Raw genomic sequence first — 24,125 nt, 5'->3', positions numbered from 1 at the left:
CTTAATTATAGAGACCAATCTGATAGTTACGGGGGGGGACGGTGGTGGGGGGGATGGGTTAAATAGGTGATGGGGATTACGAAGGGCACTTGTCCTAATGAGCACAGAGTGATGTATGGGACTGTTGAATTACCATATTGTACATCTGAAACTAGTGTAGCAGTGTATGTTAATTAACTAGGATTAAAAAAATTTTAAAAATAAACATTATAAATGTACTCAAGATCTGCTATTCCATTTAATCTAACATATGACAGCATCAAAACCTAAAACTCAATTCTGTTGCCTTTTTAAAAATTTTTTATTTTACTTTAAATGTTATTTATTTATTTATTTACTTACTTACTTACTGGGAGAAAGAGGGAGGCAAGCAGGAGAGGGGCAGAGGGAGGGGGAGAGAGAATCCCAAACAGCCTCCACACTCAGCATGGAGCCTGACGTGGAGCTCAAACCCATGAACTGTGAGATCATGACTTGAGCTGAAATCAAGAGTTGGACACTCAACTGACTGAACCACCCAGGTGCCTGGAGTATGTTTAGTTCTGTAAGAAAGTACCAAACTGTCTTCCAAGTGTCTATACCATTTTCCATTCCTGCTAGCAATGAATAGGAGTTTCCTGTTGCTCCACATACCTGTCAGCATTTGGTGTTGTTAGTGTTTTAGATTTTTGTGATTCTAATAGATATGTAGTAGTATTTCATTGTTGTTTTAATTTTCAATTCTGTAATAACATACAGATAGACAGAGATACAGATACAGATATAGAAATATATACGTATATATATAGTCCGTCTATGTTCCTAGAAAGAAGAAATTATTTTCTCAGTGGACAGTTGGCATTCTGACATACTTGTTAAATAAAAGTCATTGAAGCTATGAATTTTGCTCTGAGAACTGCTTTAGTACTTTAGATTCTGTTATAAAGTATTTTCATGATCAGTATTTTCTAAGTATTTTGTAGTTTCTGTGTTTTAAAATGTCCCAAGTGGTCAAGGGTTTTGTTTCTAGATTCCATCAATTACTTGTTTTACTTCTATGTCTTGGAATTTATTCAGGCTTTCTTTGTGATCAATTTTGTAAATATTCAAAGGGCACATAAAGAGAAGATTAATTTTCTATTTTCAGGGTATAGTGTATATTTCTAATAAATCTTCTATAAATGTTACTCAGGTATTCTCTATCATTTCTTTTGGTTGTTTTAATTCTTTTAAATGCCTGTCAGAGACTGAGAGAGGTGAATTAAATTTTATGTGTTTATGTTCTTCCTTATAATTCCTAGAGCTCAATACCAAAATTCATCAAGATATCACATATACACAAAAAGAAAATAACAGAACAATAATTTCTAAATATTAGGAAACCAAATTCATCAACATTTATAATAACATACCATGATCAAATAGGGTTTATTCCAGAAATGCAATGATGACTTAATTTTGCAAATCTATTACTTTAATTCGATATATTAATACTTCAAAAGATAAAAGCCATATAGTTATCTCTATAGAAGCTGAAAAGGCATGTAATTCAATTCAATATTGATTTTTTAAAATTCTAAGTGAAATAGGAACAGACGGACAAAATATATAAAAGTCTGTCTAAACCTAAAAGCCACTACCATCCTTAATGAAGAAACATTAGCAAGTTACTACATAATTTTAAAAGGTTTACTACTATTTTTATTATTTCATAACAAAATGTTAATAGTATCTGATATGATTATCATTTGGAAGGCTCTGTAGCCTACATTCACTCAGAATCAGAGCTTGATTAAATTAGACACAAAATCTAGTGACCTAAGGGCAATCATGTCATATTGAACAATAATGATCCTATATTTATACTCAATACTATACCTCCACAAAAAGCAAAGTAAAAAAATTATTAGTCCAAGCAGTGTGTCACAGAGTCAAACTACATACAGACAGTAGGGAAAAATTAGTCCTCAAAGAAACACTTGACTGGTTATTAAGCACTGAAGTGGCACAGATTTCTGGTAATAAAGACTGGGTTATTTAGACTTGAAATGCCTTTCATAACTGTGTTACCAAACTCCTAGTTCCCACTGTACCTGTTTCTTTCAGAATATTCCAGATGTGTTTGCATTCATTTATCTCCTCAAGTGCACGATTCAGTAGCTGGGTCTATTTGGCAACAATGCAACAAGAAAATTAGTCTCAACCAGACAAAACTTTAAGCAAGTTAAAATAATATATCTTATTCATTAAAAACAGTTAAAATACAATGATAAAAAAGTAACAGTTGAAACTTGACATTTCATAGTTTATATAAAAATAACTCTATTTGTAGTTTTCTTAATGTCCCAGGAAATGAAGATTAAATAGAAAATCTTGAGCACTACCAATCTGTTTAATAATCTAGGAAAAAAGAGTATCACTTCCAGAATGGTAGTATGAGGAGTTCCATGGACCCTCTCCCTAGCAAAACAACCATAACTGTTGAATTATAAAACACAATTATGTAAACTCTCAGGAAACTATCCAAAAGGCAAAGAGAAAACAGACAAACCTCTATTTACAGAAATCTACTAATCTCAGTAAGAACAGTAAGCACCTGTGATAGTTGGAACCATGATTTGCTCACCAACCACCCCAAGCTCAGTATGAGTGCTACTTTAGGTGGGTATGGCCCTCTACTCTCAGCTTCCAGGTTAGGGATTTCCAGAAGGGCATCCTTCCAGCATCTCTCCTCCTCCTCCCCCAGGTCTGTATTGCAGAAGCTCTATTATAAAAAAGCACAAATGAGAGGCCTGGAACTCTCTTCATCTACCCAGGTCCAATAACTAGGCATGGAAAACTATGATTATTTGGTCTCAATTTCCCTCACTTCAGCTTGCTTATAGGACAGGATTTCCATGCTGGAAGAAGCAAGCTCAGAATGACAGGTACTATGACTCCTGCCCAGCCCCTTATTCATACAGCTGCACTGTCACTCTGAGAGAAATGTGCCGCTGTTCCCACCTCCAGCTCTAAAACAGTGGTACAAAATTTCTTCTCAGGAGGAGGAGGGGCAGGTTATTAGAAGAACGAGCTTAAGGGGAGTCTGCGTGGCTCAACCAGTTAAGTGTACAACTCTTGATTTGGGCTCTGGTCATGATCTCATGGTCATGAGATTGAGCCCCACATCAGGTTCTATGCTGGGCGTGGAGCCTGCTTAAGATTCTCTCTCCCCCTCTGCCTCTTGCTCACCTGTGTGTGTGTGTGTGTGTGTGTGTGTGTGTGTGAGTCTCAAAGAAAAAAAGAAAAAAGAAGAGTAAGCTCTATATCTCCCCCTAAGGGGACTGACTTTAATTGGAACAGAGGTTGGGGATGTTCAAGTCTAAGACCACTACAAAAAAAAAAACAAAAACAAAAACAAAAACACAGAGGAGATTCTGGTATTGGGTGCTTAAAAAGAGGCTGATAGCTCAATGACATCAACATGCAAAACAGAAGATCAGCCACAGGTTTACAGAGGGAACCAGAGAAAGAGAAAGTTAAGAAGATCCCTACTACTTCAAAGGGACTTACATTAATTGGATCAGACTCTGGAACAATTTATGCCAAAAAGCATTTTTAAACACACACAAATGCACATGTGCTCACACACACACTTACAACCTACGCATAAAGCAACCACCCTAGTAATTAGTCAAGATTAACATCTGGGTGTAATACCAACAGAAGATAGTTTAGAAGTTAACAGAGAGGGGGTGCCTGGGTGGCTCAGTCAGTTAAGTGACCTCAGCTCTGGTCATGATCTTGCAGTTCGTGGGTTCGAGCCCTCTGTCAGACTCTGTGATGACAACTTGGAGCCTGAGTCCTGCTTTGGATTCTGTGTCTCCCTGTCTCTTTCTCTGCCCCTCCCCTGTTCACACTCTGTCTCACTGTTTCTCTCAAAAATAAATAAACATTAAAAAATTTTTAAAGAAAAATGCAAATCAATACTGCAATGAGATTAGCACTTCATACTCACTAGCATGGCCATAATCCAAAGGACAGAACAGCAAGTGGTGGCAAGGAAGTGGAGAAAGTGGAACCCTTGTCCAGTGCTGGTGGGAGTGAAAAATGGTGTAGCTGCTTTGGAAAATAGTCTAGTAGTTCCTCAAAAGATTGAGCATAAAACCTAGCAATTCCACTCCTAGGTATATACTCAAGGGAAATGAAAAGCATATCCATACAAAATTTGTACATGAATGATCATCATAGCATTATTTGGAAAATAAGCTAAAAATTGGAAAAACTCAATATCCATCACAGGATTAGTGGATAAACAAAATGTGGTATATTCATACAATGGAATATCATTCAGCCATCAATGGGAATGGAGTACTGATCCAAACTGAAACATGGAGAACCTATTAAACATTATTGAAAAATTATAAAAGGAGCCAGTCAGAAAAGACTAAGTCCTATGATGCAGTTTATATGAAATATCCAGAATTGGCAAATCTATAGATACAGAAAATAGATTAGTGGTTGCCTAGGTTTTGTGCTTGGGATGGGGAATGACTACTAATAGGTAAGGGATTTCTTTTTAGATCGGTGAAAATGTTTTAAAATTCTGTTGTGTTGACAGTTCCACAAACCTAAATATTCTAAAAATCATTAAATTGTATACTTCACAGTGTAAACTGTAAGGTATGTTAATTATACCTCAATAAATCTGTTAAAAATAATCTAGGATAGGGGTCAGGATATTTTTCCATAAAATGTCAAACAGTAAATGTTTTAGGCTTTGCCAGCCACACAAACTTTCATTGACATTTTTAAAAAATTTTCATTTACAACCTTTTACCAATGTAAAAACCATTCTTAACACTCAGACTGTAGAAACAGAGGCCATGGGCCTGATTTGGCCAGTCAGCAGTAGTTTAACCACCCCAATCTAGGAAAGTGATATAGTGCCTTGATAAATTTAAATTGCTATATATTTTTTTGAAGTATAACTGACATACAATGTTTATTAGTTTCATTTGCAAAACATATTGATTTTAAAATTCTACACAGTACTCAATGCTCACCATGATGAGTGTAGTCACCATACAACGTTATTAAAATATTATGGAATATATTCCCTATGCTGTACTTTTCATGTCCATGAATTATTTATTTTATAACTGAAAGTTTATACCTCTTAATCTACTTTATCTATTTTGCCCATCACCATAATCACTTCCCCTCTGGCAATCACCAGTTTGTTCTCTGTATTTAAGACTCTGCTTGCTTGTTTTCTTTTTTATATTTTATTATTTTTAATATACATATTTTTAATGTTTACTCTTTATTTTTGAGAGACATAGACAGAGCATGAGTCGGGGAGGGGCAGAGAGAGAGGGAGACAGAATCTAAAGAATGCTCCAGGCTCTGAGTTGTCAGCACAGAGCCTGACACGAGACTCGAACCCATGAACCATGAGATCATGACCTGAGCCAAAGTGGGATGTTTAACTGACTGAGCCACTCAGGCACCCCTAATTATTATTATTTTTTAAATACGTATTTATTTTGGGAAGAGCGCAAGCAGGGGAGGGGTACAGAGAGGGGGACAAAGGATCCGAAGTGGGCTCTGCGCTAACAGTCTGACAGCAGTGAGCCCAATGTGGGGCTCGAACTCACAAACCACAAGATCATGACCTGAACCAAAGTCAGACACTCAACTGACTGAGCCACCTAGGTGCCCCATTATATTTTATTATTATTTTTAAAATGCTGAATGATTTGCTCAGTTTCTATTTTGACACCAGCTTTCCCCCAACAAATTCCTGCCCTGTTTCTTTTTCCTTTTTATTTAATGTTTATTTATTTTGAGAGAAAGAGAGAGAGACAGCATGTGAGCACGAGCAGGGGAGAGGCAGAGAGAGAATCCCAAGCAGACAGTGCAGAGTCTGATGTGGGGCTCAATCTCACAAACCGTGACATCATGACCTGAGCCAAAATCAAGAGATGCTTCAAGAGACACTCAACCAACTGAGCCAGCCAGGGCAGGGCGCCCCTTTGTTTTCTTTTTTAGATTCCACATATTAATGAGATCATATGGTATATACTTCCTTTCTCTGTCTGACTTATTTCACTTAGCATAATATACTCTATACCCATCCATATTGTTGCAAATCATCAAATTTCATTCTTTTTTTATCAGTCAAAAAATTAAACAGAGAAGGAGGAAAGGAAGATGGTAGGAGAGTAGGAGAACACGAGGCTTGTCTCTTCCCATGAACATGACTAGATAACTATCAAATCAGGCACCAACTGGGTGGCTCAGTTGGTTAAACATCTGACTCTTGATTTCGGCTCAGGTTGTGATCTAATGGTTTTTGAGATCAAGCCCCATGTCAGGCGTTGCACTGACAGCGCAGAGCCTGCTTGGGATTCTCACTATCCCTCTCCCTCTGCCCCTCCCCTGTTCACTCATGTGTGCATGCTCTCTCTCAAAAATAAATTAACTTAAAAAAATAACTATCAAATCATCCTAAATTCCCCAGAAATCAACCTGAAGACTGACAGAACAAACCACAAATAAAAGGACAGAAGAGACCACACTGAAGAAGGTGGGTAGTACAGAGACTTTGTTTAGGGGAGAAACAGATCATGAGTGCTGTGGAAGGGAGGGAGCTATGGTTGCAGAGAAGAGGGAGGGAGGGAGGCAGGGGGGGCGGTGGGCACATAGGGGAATGCACAAGGAGAATGTTTCACCAAAGCCACTGGCTTATAAAATGAGGAAAATGAGAAGGGCTGAATTTCGTGTTTTGCTTAACCAACTGAGCCACCCAGGCACCACAAAATTTCGTGTTTTGCAACCAGTGGGCTTAAAGAGTGAAGTTTTAAAGGTCAGCAGGCTTCGCTGGGATAGAAAATGGAGGGCACTGCACTGCTCCTGTAGAGAAGGCAGGCAAATAACCTGGGGTAAGACAGAATGGAAACAGCAATCTGAAGAACGCCTGGGGTACACAGGAGGAAGATTACTCCTTCAGGCCTCTCTGGGAATGAAAGAGCTAGCTGGCGCTGTTTCCCTCCCCAGCCCCTCAGCATACACACAGAGCCACCTGAGGGATGCAGCTCAGAACAGACACTGGCTGCCAGACTTGCTTACACCAATTCCCACCCCGCTGTGCGCTAGTGGTACTGCCCTTCTCAGTTAAGCTTGCCTCAGTCTCAGCACAGCAAGCCACTCCCCAAAAGACCGGCGCAAACCCCTGCCCACACAATCTCCCAACCAGAGAGTTCTGTAAGGCCTCAGTTCTGGTGGAGCTGGTGTCAGGTCTGGTTTCACAAAAAGACTGAAGCACACCTAGTTTAAAACTTGCCATATTCAGGCCAAGGACCAAACACTGCCCACAGAAGGCAAGGAGAACCTCTGCAAACAAGTGGCCTAAAAGAGCAGCCAAATCACAAAAGCAGATCACATGCAGCACACACTGGAGACACTCCCTGAAGTGTCATGTCCTGGGTACTACATAACCTCTTCTTCAAAAGGACATTTCAGGAGCAGAAGACATTAACTGGCTTTTCTTTTCTTAATTTTTTTTATGTTTATTTTTGAGAGAGAGAGAGAGATAGAGTGTGAGCAGAGGAAGGGCAGAGAGAAAGGGAGACACAGAATCTGAAGCAAGCCCCAGGCTCTGAGCTGTCAGCACAAAGCCCAACGTGGGGCCAAAACTCACGAACTGGGAGATCATGACCTGAGCCGAACTTGGACGCCTAACCCACTGAGCCACCCAGGCGCCCCACATAACTGGCTTTTCTAACACACAGAAGGCAGAGACTCAGACAAAATGCAAAGATAGAGGAATTTATACCAAATGAAAGAACAAGATAAGGCCACAGGCAGAGATCTAAATGGAACAGATACAAGTGACATGCCTGATGGAGAATGTAAAGCAACAATCATAAGGTACTCACTGGGCTTGAGAAAATAATAGAAAACATCAGTGAGACCTTTACCACAGAGATAAATGAGCTAAAAAAGAATCAGAGATGAAGAGTGTAATACACAAGATTAAAAACTTGCTTGATGCAATGAACAGTATGCTGGTTAGAAGCAGAGGAATGAATTAGTGAACTAGAAGACAAAATAATGAAAAATAATGAAGCTGCACAAGAGGAAAATGAATTAAGCAACACAAGAATAGATTTGGGGAACTCAGTGACTCCATCAAATGTAGTAACATTCATTTTATAAGAGTCCCAGAAGAAATAAGGGGACAGAAAATTTATTTCAAGAAATAATAGTAGAAAACATTCCTAACATGGGGAAGGAAACAGACATCCAGATCCAGGAGGCACAGAGAACTCCCATCAAAATTAGCAAATGCAGGCCAACAACAACACATACTGTAATTAAGTTGGAAAAATACAGTGATAAAGAAAAAAATCTTAAAAGCAGCAAGGCAAAAAAGTCCTTAACTTACAAGGGAAAACCCATAAGCCTAGGTGGAGAATTCTCAACAGAAACTTGGCAAGCCAGAACAGACTGGTATGACATATTCAAAGTGCTGAATGGGAAAACTCTGCAGCCAATAATACTCTATCCAGCAAGGCTATATTTCAGAATAGAAGGAGAGATAATGGGTTTCCCAGACAAAAACTAAAGGAGTTCATGACCATTAAACCAGCCCTGGAAGAAATATTATAAGGGTCTCTTTTTTTAAAAAAAATTTTTAGTGTTTATTTTTGAGAGAGAGAGGCAGAAAGAGAGGGAGACACAGAATCTGAAGCAGGCTCCAGGCTCTAAGCTGTCAGCAGAGAGCCCGACGCAGGGCTCAAACCCACAGACTATGGGATCATGACCTGGGCCAAAGTTGGATGCTTTACTGACTGAGCCACCCAGGCACCCCTATAAGGGACTCTTCTGAGTACAAAGGAGAGACTAAAAGTGAAAAAGACATAAAAAGGATCAGAGACAATCTCCAGGAACAATGACAAAAGTAGTAATAAAATGGCATTAAATACATATATATCAAGAATTACTCTGAATGTAAATGGAGTAAACGATCCAATCAAAAGACACAGGGTGTCAGAATGGATAATAAAAACAAGACCTATTTATACGCTATCTATAAGAGACTCATTTTTAAATTTTTTTAAATGTTTATTTATTTTTGATAGAGAGACAGAGTGACAGCAGGGGTCGGGGGGGGGGCAGAGATGGAGGAGACACAGAATCTGAAGCAGGATCCAGGCTCTGAGCTGTCAGCACAGAGCCCAATGCGGGACTCAAACCCATAAACCATGAGATCATGGCCTGAGCCAAAATCGGATGCTTAACCGACTGAGCCACCCAGGTGCCCCAAGAGACTAATTTTTAGACCTAAAGACACCTACAGATTTAAAGTGAGGAGGTGGAGAAACTTTATCACACAAATGGATGTCAAAAGAAGGCCAGAGTAGCAATATTTATATCAGACAAATTGGAATTTTTTTGTTCTTGTACTGTTTTTATCCTGCTTTGGTATCAGGGTAATATTGGCTTCATAGAATGATTTTTAATGTGTTCCCTCTATTCCATTATTTGTAAGATTTTGATAGATTATCATCAATTATGTTTTTTAAAGTTTGGTAGAATTCACCAAGGAAACCATGTAGTCTTGGGCTATTCTGTGCTAGGAAATTTTTTATTCCTAATTCAACTTTCATTCTTGTTAATGGTCTAAGATTTCTTATTTCTTGAATTCAAGATTCATGATTCAATCTTGGTAACTTGTGCATTTTTAGGAATTATCTGTTTTTATTTTTCTAAGTTATCTTATTTGTTAGTATATAATTGTTTATCCTAATCTATTATCACAATAATAATAATAATAATCTGATTAACTCTTGTATTATTTCTCTTCCATTTCTCATTTTGGTTTTTGAGTCTTCTCTCTTTTTTCTTAGTTAATGTAGTTAAAGCATAGCAAATTTTATTTTTTTGGAAAAACTGGTAATTACTTTCAATGTTATGTTGCTGTTTATTCTGGTCTCTATTTTATTTATTTATTTTTCTTTATTTCCTCCCTCTACTAAATTTCAGCTAAGTTTCTTCTTTTTCTAGTTCTTTGTGGTGTATTATTTATTTAAACTTTTTTTAGAGAACTTTTTAAAAAAATGTTCACTTATTTTTGAGAGAGAGAGAAAGAGACAGAGTGCGAGCAGGGGAGGGGCAGAGAGAAAAGGAGACACAGAATCCGAAACAGGCTACAAGCTCCAAACTGTCAGCACAGAGCCCGATGCCGGCTCAAACTCACAAACTTTAAGCTCATGACCTGAGCCAAAGTTGGACACGTAACCGACTGAGCCACCCAGGCACCCCTTTAGAGAACTTTTTTTAAAGTTTATTTTTGAGAGTGAGGGGCAGAGAGAGAGAGAGAGAAAGAGACAGAGTATCCAAAGCAGGCTCTGTGCTGACTGCAGAGAGCCCAAGGTGGGGGGTTGAACCCATGAACAGTGAGATCATGACCTGAGCTGAAGTTGGATGGTTAATCTGACTGAGCCACCCAGGTGCCCCTGAATTTTTTTCTTAACACAAGCATTTATAGCATAAATATCTCTCTAAAACCTGTTTTTGATGCATCTCAAGGTTTTGGAATATTGTATTTTCTTTTTTGTTTGTTTGTTTGGAGACATATTTTGATTTGCAGTTTGATTTTTGATTTGGCCCATTGCTTGTGCAATAGTGTGTTATTTAATGTTTACATATTAAATATTTAATATCTACATTGAAGAAATGAGAAAAAAAGAAATATCACAACACACAAGACCTGTGGTACAAAATACCATATAGTCTACTATATGTGTAAATTGAATCCTAGGAGGAGAAAAGAGATTAATGGGACAGAAGAAATGTTTGAAAAGATAGTAGTCAAGAAGTTTTTCAAAATTAATGAAACACATCAAACCATAATTGCAAAAAGCTCAAAGAATGGCAAGGACTTAAAAAGAAATTTTTTAAAAACCTAGATATGCTATATTCAAACTGCTAAAAACTAAAGATGAAAAGAAATTCTTGTAGGCAATCAATGGGAAAAATAAGATATCTATATACCGAATAAAGATGAGACTAACAGACTCCTCAGCAATTGTGCAAGCCCAACAGCGGAGTGATATCTCTAAAGTGCTAAAGGTAAAAAGAACTGATGAAAAAGGAAAAAAGAAAAAAAAACCTTAACGTTCTAAAGTCTATGCACAGCAAAACAATGTTTGAAAAATAAAGGAAGAATGCTTTTTCAGAAAAAAATTAGGGAAATTCAACAGATTTACACTACAAAAAAAATTGTTCATAAAGTTCTTGAGGTAGAAGGAATAGGGTATCAGACAGTAATTTGGATCTCCACAAAGAAATTAAGATTTGAAGAAGTACTTAAAATGTACATAAATATATATTATACATGGAAAACCCGATAGACTCCACCAAAAGTCTGCTAGAACTGATACATGAATTCAGCAAAGTTGCAGGATACAAAATCAATGTACAGAAATCAGTTGCATTCTTATACACTAATAATGAAGCAACAGAAAGACAAATAAAGAAACTGATCCCATTCACAATTGCACCAAGAAGCATAAAATACCTGGGAATAAATCTAACCAAAGATGTAAAAGATCTGTATGCTGAAAACTATAGAAAGCTTATGAAGGTAATTGAAGAAGATTTAAAGAAATGGAAAGACATTCCCTGCTCATGGATTGGAAGAATAAATATTGTCAAAATGTCAATACTACCCAAAGCTATCTACACATTCAATGCAATCCCAATCAAAATTGCACCAGCATTCTTCTCGAAACTAGAACAACCAATCCTAAAATTCATATGGAACCACAAAAGACCCCGAATAGCCAAAGGAATTTTGAAGAAGAAGACCAAAGCAGGAGGCATCACAATCCCAGACTTTAGCCTCTACTACAAAGCTGTCATCATCAAGACAGCATGGTATTGGCACAAAAACAGACACACAGACCAATGGAATAGAATAGAAACCCCAGAACTAGACCCACAAATGTATGCCCAACTAATCTTTGACAAAGCAGGAAAGAACATCCAATGGAAAAAAGACAGTCTCTTTAACAAATGGTGCTGGGAGAACTGGACAGCAACATGCAGAAGGTTGAAACTAGACCACTTTCTCACACCATTCACAAAAGTAAACTCAAAATGGATAAAGGACCTGAATGTGAGACAGGAAACCATCAAAACCCTAGAGGAGAAAGCAGGAAAAGACCTCTCTGACCTCAGCCGTAGCAATCTCTTACTCGACACATCCCCAAAGGCAAGGGAATTAAAAGTAAAAATGAATTACCTGGACCTTATGAAGATAAAGCTTCTGCACAGCAAAGGAAACAACCAACAAAACTAAAAGGCAACCAACGGAATGGGAAAAGATCTTTGCAAATGACATATCGGACAAAGGGCTAGTATCCAAAATCTATAAAGAGCTCACCAAACTCCACACCCGAAAAACAAATAACCCAGTGAAGAAATGGGCAGAAAACATGAATAGACACTTCTCTAAAGAAGACATCCGGAGGGGCGCCTGGGTGGTGCAGTCGGTTAAGCGTCCGACTTCAGCCAGGTCACGATCTCGCGGTCCGTGAGTTCGAGCCCCGCGTCGGGCTCTGGGCTGATGGCTCAGAGCCTGGAGCCTGTTTCCCATTCTGTGTCTCCCTCTCTCTCTGGCCCTCCCCCGTTCATGCTCTGTCTCTCTCTCTGTCCCAAAAATAAATAAACGTTGAAAAAAAAAATTAAAAAAAAAAAAGAAGACATCCGGATGGCCAACAGGCACATGAAAAGATGTTCAGCGTCGCTCCTTATCAGGGAAATACAAATCAAAACCACACTCAGATATCACCTCACGCCAGTCAGAGTGGCCAAAATGAACAAATCAGGAGACTATAGATGCTGGAGAGGATGTGGAGAAACGGGAACCCTCTTGCACTGTTGGTGGGAATGCAAATTGGTGCAGCCGCTCTGGAAAGCAGTGTGGAGGTTCCTCAGAAAATTAAAAATAGACCTACCCTATGACCCAGCAATAGCACTGCTAGGAATTTACCCAAGGGATACAGGAGTGCTGATGCATAGGGGCACTTGTACCCCAATGTTTATAGCAGCACTCTCAACAATAGCCAAATTATGGAAAGAGCCTAAATGTCCATCAACTGATGAATGGATAAAGAAATTGTGGTTTATATACACAATGGAATACTACGTGGCAATGAGAAAGAATGAAATATGGCCTTTTGTAGCAACGTGGATGGAACTGGAGAGTGTGATGCTAAGTGAAATAAGCCATACTGAGAAAGACAGATACCATATGGTTTCACTCTTATGTGGATCTTGAGAAACTTAACAGAAACCCATGGGGGAGGGGAAGGAAAAAAAAAAAGAGGTTAGAGTGGGAGAGAGCCAAAGAATAAGAGACTGTTAAAAACTGAGAACAAACTGAGGGTTGATGGGGGGTGGGAGGGAGGGAAGGGTGGGTGATGGGTATTGAGGAGGGCACCTTTTGGGATGAGCACTGGGTGTTGTATGGAAACCAATTTGACAATAAATTTCATATATTGAAAAAAAATGTACATAAATATAAAGAACATTTTACTTGTATTTCATAGCTCTTAAGAATTTATGGCCCAATAAAAAATAAGAACAATATACTGAAGGTTTATAACATATGTAAAGTAAAATGTGTAACAACAGTAGTGCAAAAGATGGAAGGGAAAATTGAAAGCATATTAGTGTAAGATTCTTAGATGACATACATTAATTATAATGTGCTTTAATATGTTCTCAATTCTTGGTTGAGCTTAAGGTAAGTACAGATTTCATTTTCACCTGAAATAAATAAGCCTATTCACAGATGTAAGGAGTTAAAAAAATTAAATATAGAAATACCATATGATCTAGTAATTCTGGATGACCAAAGAAAACAAAAACACTAATTTAAAAAGATGTATGTATCCTTGTCTATTGCAGCATTATTTTATAATAGCCAAGATATAGAAGAACCCAAGTATTCATTCATAGGTGAATGAATAAGATGCAATCTCTCTCTCTCTCTCTCTCTCTCTGTCTCTCTCTCTCTCTCTCTCTCTCTCTCTCTCACACACACACACACACACACACACACACACATGGATATATTACACCTGCTGTATTTTTTAAAGCATCCTTTACTTCCCCCTAACTCATACTCAGGGGAGTACAGACAATGTTGATAACATTACATATTCCATCTATATTCCTTCATCATCTATTTATTTGGAAAACTCTAATTCATGAGTACTTAGAGAACAAGGAGTAGATAAATATAATAGAATTCCAGAAGTCTTTATTGAGAGACAGCACCAAGGTCTAATTCATAGGGATCAGACTTAGATGGCGATAGGAAGAAGTGCATCTTCAATGATCTATTCTTTCAAAAGCAAAGAAGATTATAGAAGGGTTACTAGGTTAGAGTTTTTAGGGAACATTAATGTATGCAAGAGAAAGAATACAGAAAAAAAGAACAGTTGTTGGAAAAAGACAAAACAAAGGAATGAACTTAAGAGTGTGAAATTTCCCTCACATCACTTTGATCTCTATTCACTGAGATACAAAATTTAACAAAGTCAGGACTATCAACTTAAGGAAAAACTTTTAAAAGGTTAAAAGCACTATGCAAAAACAAGATGTTATTACTATTTTTAAGTAAAGCAAAAGACCCTATCGAGAATAAAATCACATTTACTCATACTTGTTAAGAAGCAAAATGGTTGGTTTGATTTTGCTCTGGGGCACAAAGATTCTTTTCTCATCTTTTACAATGGAAAGATTTCTAAAAAGAGGCCCCTTTACTCCTCAAGGATAAGGATTTTGTCCTCTTTATCTCCAGTACCTAGCAGAGTACTTGGTACTCAAATGGTTTTCTTTTCCTTCTTTTTTTTCTGTCGTTGTTTTTTAGAGAGAGAGGGAGAATGAGCACGAGTAGGTGAAGGGGCGGGGCGGGGGGAGAGAGGGGGAGAGAGAGAGAGAGAGAGAGAGAGAGAGAGAGAGAATATCCCAAGCAGGTTCCATGCTCAGTGCAGAGCTCTACACAGGGCTCAATCCCACGACCCTGGGACCATGACCTGAGTCGAAATCAAGAGTCAGAGAATCAACTGACTGAGCCACCCAGGTGTTCCTCTAATGTTTAGTTGAACTCAACAAGGGAACAGAAAGGAAGGGAAATATGTTGGCAGAGATGTGGTGACAGTTTGTTCCAGATCTGAAGAATAATATGAAAGAAGAAATTAACAGAAGGAAGGAAATAAACAGCAGGAAGGATTTTATACCATTTTGAAAGAAAAGCTGGCAAATATGGGAAATTGGGAAGTTTTCTTTGTCTAGGTAAGAGATAATAAGCAGAGAGATCTAGATTTTAAAATTATACCAAAATGCTACTGGTCTAACTTAGAGACAATTTTCTTAGCTTGGAAGAAAGATGGTAAAAAACCTAAAGACAAACCAATACTCTGGTCCATGGGAGACAGGGATGTTGATGTTGGTATTTCTTAAAAGGGGTAAGATTTACAAAGCTAAGAGTGGAATTCAGGCAAAGGCAGTAATTCTGTCTTCTTGTTAAAATTCAGTTACTGATAAAATATTTAAGGGTGTGGGCCAAAGAAAGCAAATCCAATTAGAGTGAAGAAAAACAAGCCGAGTAAATAATCAGATGGTTATCAAAGCTGTGGAGGTAGATGAATTCTTCCTTAGAGAATGTGTAAAAGGAAACAAAAATAGAAAAAAATCTCATTCTTATAGGCCACATACGATTGCAGGGAGATGATGAAGAATAGCTAAAAACAGATTCAGAAAGAGTGGTCCATGGAAAGAGACATTTTAAAAGAAGAGATCTTCAATCTTTTTAAAAGAAGAGGCCAAGCCAAATGTGACCTTTCCTTAGGGAGGAATGAGCCATTACAAACCTTTGAAATCAAGATGCTGCTGGAAAGGATGAAAGGATTCTTTAAAGAGAATCAGAAAGAACTGCATCAGGGAAGGCAAACACACCAAATAGCACACTAAACTCTTCCTTGTGTTTTCTTTGAAGGTTGCACATTACCTGTTCAGAAGTTGTTGAAGCTTTTCTCCCTTGCTCTAGATCAACTGCAGCTGCCATAAGTAAACATGTTTTCTGTGCAATCAGAATTACTTGATCAGAAGGACAAAACCGGGACAGCTGATAAGAAATAACCAGAACATCAATGAATAGTGCGAATTCTGCCAGGTGAACACAAACAATCAAAATGAAAATCAGCAACAACCTGTCTGAATGAAAAAATTCAGCTGGAAAAACACACCTCACCTTAAAAATGATATAGACTATAACACTGATTTACGGTTTTAATTTTATATTACTTTCCATTGTTTTTAAGGAACTTTCTAGAGATAAAAAGCTTCATGTCTTCACAATTTTCTTATCTTCCCAGTGATAAGTACTGTCATTTGGCCCTGTATTTCTATCTAGTGATTTACTTCTTGCTTTATGTTGTAATTTCTAAGTGATTTTTCCCCTGGCAAATAGATTTCTCCTTTGTATTGAATAGAGCTGAAAATACCACATATATTGTCATGGTTGAAAGAGACAATACCAAATCTTGACAGGCATTAGGATAACCTAATCATTAAACCTTGCCCTCTAACTTTAGAAAAAGCTCCCAGCTTTTACTACAATAAACCACTAGGCCACTTGGGATTCTTACATAGAACCCTGCTAGTACTATCAAAAATGTTCAAACTAAAACTAATTTATTTCACCTAATTTAAATAGCAATTATACCTAAGCTGTGAAAGACTATTTCTTAATCTCTCAGAATGTTTAGTGATCATAATCATCACTGTTATTGAATTAACAGCATTTCAAAACACCCAATATCTCTAGGTCTCAGGCTACTCGTATATAAAATGAGAGAGTATACTAGATTAGCTCTATAGTTCATTTCAGTTCTAAAACTCTTAACATTTCATCTATATCAACATATCAGACTGTGTACTCCTCAATGTGTAAGACAGATATTCTTAGCCCCTCTTCTTTTATTCTCTCATCAATATTGTTTCCTTTCTGGCATTTGATCTAACTTGGAGGCTAATGACTGTTTTAAAATGTTTCTAATTGCAAAATAATCTTACAAATACTTATACACAGAACCTGTTCTAGGAAAAATTATAAAGTAGGCCTAAGATTCTTAGCATTCTTTTCACATCCTGATGACCCCAGTTACCTATTCTATACTCCTATTGACTTATAACTGTTCCAAAACTTTATTAGTTGACAACTTAGAGTATTCCAATCCTAAAGAAAGTTATATTTTAATATAGGACTCTGAGAGACTGAAATTCCTTCAAAAGTAAGGGAATAAGTCTCTTATGGTAGAACTTTAGGTTCCCTGATTGTTGTTCGTGCTATTTTGGTATGGGGAGAACTGCTCCATGTTTGCACATTGTTCCCCTAGGGATCTAATTCTCCGTAGGCCATTCCTGTTTAGATGTGTATTCTAAAAGTTCCCAGTGTAAAAGTCAATACCACTCTATATTTAGTCCTTGGCCATAGCCAGAGTGGACATACCCTTGTTGCAGTCCTTTCATGAGATTCTTATTAGAAGAGACTTACCTTGTAAGAAAGGATGAAAAACTCTCTCATTGTCACTGGGTCTTTGTCGCACTGCACAGCCAAATTCCAAGCTGAAAGTTAACAAATATGAAATGTAATTATGGAAATCTACTCTTTAATCTGTACCAATATAATCTTCACTACCTGCATCTTTAATATTAATATGCTGAGGTATTTCTTGGGTTAAAAAAGCTACCTTTAGATTTTTAGAGAATTTTTTTTCCAGGTAAATTTAAAGACTTCTGTCACTTCCAATCTTTGATTCTAGCCAATAACTAATGGAGGTAGTGCTGAATATTTTTTAAAAACTGGGGACATACAATATATTCTTAGATGGAATAAATCTATCTAAAAAAATAAGGATCACCAAGGAGCTCACCACTGGAGTTGATAAAAGTATGTTAAAATTCAGCAAAGGGGACAGAAGTTTTTTGAGGAAATAATAGCTGAGAACTTCCTTAATCTGGAGAAAGAAACATACAAATCCAGGAGGCACAGAGAACTCCCACGAAAATCAACAAAGCAGGACAACATCAAGACATACTGTAATTAAATTTGTAATTAAATTAGCAAGTCAGAAGGGAGTGGGGTATGATACATTCAACATGCTGAATGAGAAAAATCTGTAGCAAAGAATACTCTATCCAGCAAGGCTATCATTCAAAATAGAAGGAGAGATAAAGAGTTTCCTCAAACAAAAACTAAAGCAGTTTGTGACCACTAAACCAACCCTGAAAGAAATATTAAAGGGGACTCTAAGTGGGAAAGAAAGACCAAAAGCAACAAAGACTAGAAATATTAGGGAAAATCTCCAGAAACAATGACAAAACAAGTAATAAAATGGCACTACATATCTATCAATAGTTATTACTGTGAATGTAAATGGACTAAATACTCCAATCAAACGCACAGGGTGTCAGAATGAAAAAAAAAAAAAAAAACAAGACCCAGTTTTGTTTTTATGCGCCTACAAGAGACTCATTTTAGACCTAAAGACACCTACAGATTGAAATGAGGGGATGGAGAAATATTTATCATGCAAATGGAAGTCAAAAGCAAGCCAGAGTAGCAATACTTATATTAGACAAACTAAATGTTTTTTTTAATATAATTCGTTGTCAGATTGGATTACATACAACATCCAGTGCTCATCCCAACAGGTGCCTTCCTCCATGCCCAGCACTCATTTTCTCCTCTCCCTCACCCCTTCCCATCCACCCTCAGTTTGTTCTCTGTATTTAAGAATCTCCTGTGGTTTGCCTCCCTCCCTCTCTGTAGACAAACTAAAGTTTAAACCAAAGACTCTAACAAGAGATGAACAAAGATACTATATTATAAGAAAGGGGACTATCCATCAAGAATATCTGACAGTCCTAAATATTTATGCCCCCAACTCGAAACACCCAAATATATATAACAATTACTAGGAAACATAAAGGAACTTATTGATAAATAACACAATAATAGGGGACTTTAACACTCCACTTAGGGCAATGGACATATCATCTAAGCAGAAAATCAACAAGGAAACAATGGCTTTGAATAACACACTAGTTTAGATGGACTTAACAGATATATTAAGAACGTTTCATACTAAAGCAACAGAATACACATTTTTTTCAAGTGTACATAAGACATTCTCCAGAACATATCACATACTAGGTCACAAATCAGGCCTCAGCAAGTACAAAAAGACTAAGATCATACCAGGCATATTTTCTGACCACAACACTATGAAATTTGAAGTCAACCACAAGATATAAATTGGAACAACCACAAATACATGGATATTAAACAACATGCTACTAAAGAACGAATGGGTCAACCAGGAAATCAAAGAAGAAATTAAAAAATAGATGAAAACAAATGAAAATGAAAACATAATGGTCCAAAACCTTTGGGATGCAGCAAAAGTGGTCTTAAAAGGGAAGTATAACAATACAGGCCTACCTGAAGAAGCAAGAAAAATCTCAAATAAACAACTTAACCTTATACTTAAAGTAGCTAGAAAAACAACGACAAATGAAGCCTAAAGCCAGAGAAGAAGGAAATAATAAAGATTAGAACAGAAAGAAATTATATAGAAACTAGAAAAACAGTATAACAGACCAATGAAACTAGGAGCCGGTTCTTTGAAAAAATTAATAAAATTGATAAACCGCTAGCCATACTTATCAAAAAGAAAAGAGAAAGGACCCAAATAAATAAAATCACAAATGAGAGAGGAGAAATAACAACCAACACCACAGAAATACAAACAATTATAAAAGAATATTATGAAAAGTTATATGACAACAAATTGGACAAGCTAGAATAAATGGATAAATTCCTAGAAACATATAAACTACCAAAACTGAAACAGGAAGAAATAGAAAACTTGAACAGATCCATAACCAGCAAAGAAATTGAATCAGCAATCAGAAAACTCCCAGCAAACAAAAGTCCAAGGCCAGACAGCTTCACAGGGGAATTCTACATAACATTTAAAGAAGGGCTAATGGGGTGCCTGGGTGGCTCAGTCAGTTAAGTGTCAGACTTCAGCTCAGGTCATGATCTCACAGTTCGTGAGTTCGAGCCCCATGTTGGGCTCTGTGCTGACCACTCAGAGCCTGGAGCTGGCTTCAGATTCTGTATTTCCCTCTTTCTCTCTCTGCCCTTCCCCTGCTTGCGCTGTCTCTCTCTCTCAAAAATAAACATTAGAAGAAAATTTAAAAAAAACAAATAAAGAAGAGCTAAAATCTATTCTTCCAGATTCATTCTATGAGGAAAGAAAACTTCCAGATTCATTCTATGAGGCCAGCATTACCCAAAACCAGACAAAGAATCCACCAAAAAAGAGAATGATAGGTCAATATCTCTGATGCACATGGATGTGAACAATTCTCAACAAAATCCTAGCAAATTGAATCCAACACCACATTAAAAGAATCATTTACTATGATCACATGGGATTTATTCCTGGTCTGCAACAGTGGATCAATATTCGTAAATCAATCAATATGATACACCACATTAATAAAAAAAATTCATTAACCAATCAATGTGATATACCACATTAATAAAAGAAAGGATAAGAAACATGATCCTTTCAATAGATGCAGAAAAAGCATTTAACAAGGTACAACAACTATTCATGATAAACACCCTCAATAAAGTAGGGATAGAGAGAACATATCTCAAACTTATAAAGGCCATATATGAAACACCCACAACTAATACCATCCTTGATGGGGAAAAACTGAGAGCTATTTATCTATGCTCAGGAACAAGACAGGGATGTCCATTCTCACCACTGTTATTTAACATAGTTCTGGAAGTCCTAGCCACATTTTTTTGGGGTCTACTAAAAAATTGCTAGAACTGATACACAATTTCCTTAAAGTCACAGGATACAAAATCAATGTACAGAAATCTATTTCATTTCTATACACCAATAATGAAGTAGCTGAAAGAGAAATCAAGGTATTAATCCCATTCATAATTGCATCCAAAACCATAAGACACCGAGGGATGAACATAACTAAAGAGATAAAAGGCTTGTACTCTGAAAACTATAAAATACTGATGAAAGAAACTGAGGATGACACAAAGAAATGGAAAGACATTCCACGCTCATAGATTGGAAGAACAAACATTTATCTATACTACCTAAAACAATCTACACATTTAATGCAATCCCTATTCAAAATACCACCAGTATTTTTCACAGAGCCAAAACAAACAAACCTAAAATTTGAATGTAACTGCCAAAGACCCTAAACAGCCAAAGCAATATTGAAAAAGAAAAGCAAAGCCAGAGGCATCACAATTCCAGAATTCTGGTTATATTACAAAGTTGTAGTGATCAGTTCAGTATGTTACTGGCACAAAAACAGACACATATAGATCAATGGAACAGAAGAGAAAACCCAAAAATGAACCCACAACTATATGGTCAACTAATCTTCGACAAATCAGGAAAGAATACCCAATGGAAAAAGAGTCTCTTCAACAAATGGTGTTGACACAACTGGACAGCAACATGCCAAAGTATGGAACTGGACCACTTTCTTACACCATCATGAAAATAAATTCACCACCATCTAAATAAAAAGTGGATGCAAGACCTAATTGTGAGACAGGAAACCATCAAAATCCTAGAGAACACAGGCAGTAATCACTTTGACAATGGCCATAAGCAACTTCTTTCTAGATATCTCTCTGGATGCCAGGGAACCAAAAAGCAAAAGAAACTATGAGGACTACATCAAAATAAAAGGCTTCTGCACAGCAAAGAAAACAATCAACAAAACTAAAAGGCAACCTATGAAATGAGAAAAGGTATTTGCAAATGACACATCTGATAAAAGGTTAGTATCCAAAATATATAAACAACTTATACAATTTAACACACCAAAAACAAATAACCCAATTAAAAAATGGGCAGAAGACATGAATAGACATTTTTCCAAAGAAGACATCCAGATGGCCAACAGACAAATGAAAAGATGCTCAACATCACTCATCATCAGGGAAATACAAATCAAAAGTACAGTGAGATACCACCTCACAGCAGTCAGATTGCCTAAAATTAACAACACAGGAAAACAGATACTGGCAAGGATGTGGAGAAGGGGGAACTTTCTTACACTGCTGGTCGGAATGCAAACTGGTGCAGCCACTCTGGAAAAAAGTATGGAGGTTCCTCAAAAAGTTAAAAATAGAGCTACGCTACAATCCAGCAATTGCACTAGCAGGTATTTACCCAAAGGATACAAAATACTGAATAGAGGGAAATAAAAAAGAGAGGCAAACCATGAAACAGATTCTTAACTATAGAGAACAAACTCAGGGTTATCGGAGGGAGGTGGGTGGGGCATGAGTTAAATAGGTGATGGGTATTATGGAGGGCACTTGTGATGAGCACTGGGTGTTGTATGTAAGTAATGAATCACTAAATTCTACAACTGAAACTAATATTATACTATATATTAACTACTGGAATTTAAAAACTTGAAAAGAAAAAAAATTCAGCAAAGAACACAATACACTAGAATCAAAGGATGAAGAAAATTGCTGGAAAGATTCATATCTTTCATAGAGCACTGGAAGACCCCATTAGGCAACATTTAGTATAATCTTCACATTGGAAAATGAAAATGAAAATTCAGTAAAAGAAGTATTGGAAAATAACTTTTCAAACGTCCAAAAGATCAAAGTCATCGATCCTTTATGTAGTTTAAATATCTGTTATTTTCCATTATTTCCATAGGTTTTTTAGAAGCCAGACCAATGTGTTTATTCCATTTTCTCCTAGATTAGAGTCCCAGTAAACCCTGTAAAGTAGAAAAAGATTCATGTAGAATGAGTCTACTTTGTGACATTGCTGGTTAATTGCTCTTGATTACTTATCACTGTAGTTACCGCCTCCACAATTTCTGTACTTGATTTTAGCCAAAAGGCTGAGAAGGAATTGCCTCCACAATTTTTAAAATGGTTTTACTGAAATTAAACCTACAAAAAGTAAATTACACAACATATAATTGGACATCTTGATTAATTTTCAAAGTGAATATATCCATGTAACCAATCCAGATCAAGACAGATCTTGATTATTAGCAAAAACTCAGAAGCAACCCAATTACCCTTTTTCAAGTCCAACCCCTTTTAAGGGTAACCACCATCTTGAGCTCTAATATCATCAATTAGTTTTGCCTGCTTTTTTTGCTACATATAAATAGAATCCATGTCTGACTTCTGTTCAACATTAGTTTGTGAGATTCATCCATTTTGTTGCATGTAGTTTATTACTTATTTATTTATTTTAAGTAATCTCTATGCCCAACATATGGCTGGAATTCATGACCTTGAGATCAAGAGTCGTATGGTGTACTGACTGAGCCAGCCAGGCGCTCTGAATGTAGTTTATTCTGATAAATCAAACTTACAGATAAGTTAGGCATTCTAGACCAAATTTAGGAGCACACCCTTGGGAACTTGCAGTTATAATTCATCATTTTATTCTTAGACCCATTTCTAGAGAAAAAGAAAACTAACATTTATTAAGTACCTACTATGTCCAGGTACATACACAGTTTTACTTAAAATCCTTAGTAGCCCTATAAAGTATGTTTAATTGTTCCCCTTTTATAAATAATGAAATTGAGATTAAGTTATCCTTGTACCCATAGCTACAAATAAAAGAGCCAGAATTTGAATCCATATATTTCTGATTCTATACATAGCCACGGAATTTCCTTTTACCTATTTTTCGAAACCACTGAGCTTCATTAACCGTTGAGTCTTCAGTCGAGTTCTTGTCATGAAAAGAATGAGCAATTTTCAGGACTGCTGCATTGAACAGAAAGATTTTATATTTGAAGTCTTTTACTTTAATCTTTAGCAAAATTGTTAATACTGCCTTAAAAATTCAAACATGAATTTGAAAGTAGAACGTTCTTTTGGTCTGTGTGTGTACAAGCCCATACCAAAAGTAATTAAAATGACAGCATTACCAAAGCTCTGAGAAGCCGTTAACTCAAATTTT

At 36.8% G+C, this 24,125-nt stretch overlaps 1 protein-coding gene across 1 annotated transcript in view; it reads right to left on the bottom strand.

The window, feature by feature from the left end:
- The window catches only part of TEX11 (testis expressed 11), a 237,625-nt gene that overhangs the window by 48,929 nt on the left and 164,571 nt on the right, over positions 1-24,125 (bottom strand). The window contains exons 21-24 of the mRNA XM_047092484.1: positions 23,843-23,929; positions 17,600-17,670; positions 16,052-16,168; positions 2,073-2,145 (exon numbers count right to left, since the gene is read on the bottom strand). Coding sequence (XP_046948440.1) covers positions 2,073-2,145; positions 16,052-16,168; positions 17,600-17,670; positions 23,843-23,929 — 348 coding nt within the window. The remainder of the gene's footprint in view (positions 1-2,072; positions 2,146-16,051; positions 16,169-17,599; positions 17,671-23,842; positions 23,930-24,125) is intronic.

The sequence above is a fragment of the Lynx rufus genome, unplaced genomic scaffold (assembly GCF_022079265.1).
Source record: "Lynx rufus isolate CCGP_SWC_20201006 ecotype Redwood Valley unplaced genomic scaffold, mLynRuf1.p SCAF_30, whole genome shotgun sequence".
NCBI classification, from domain to species: Eukaryota; Metazoa; Chordata; class Mammalia; order Carnivora; family Felidae; genus Lynx; species Lynx rufus.
Note: the sequence above shows the minus strand (reverse complement) of the source record. Positions and strands in the feature narration are given on the sequence as shown.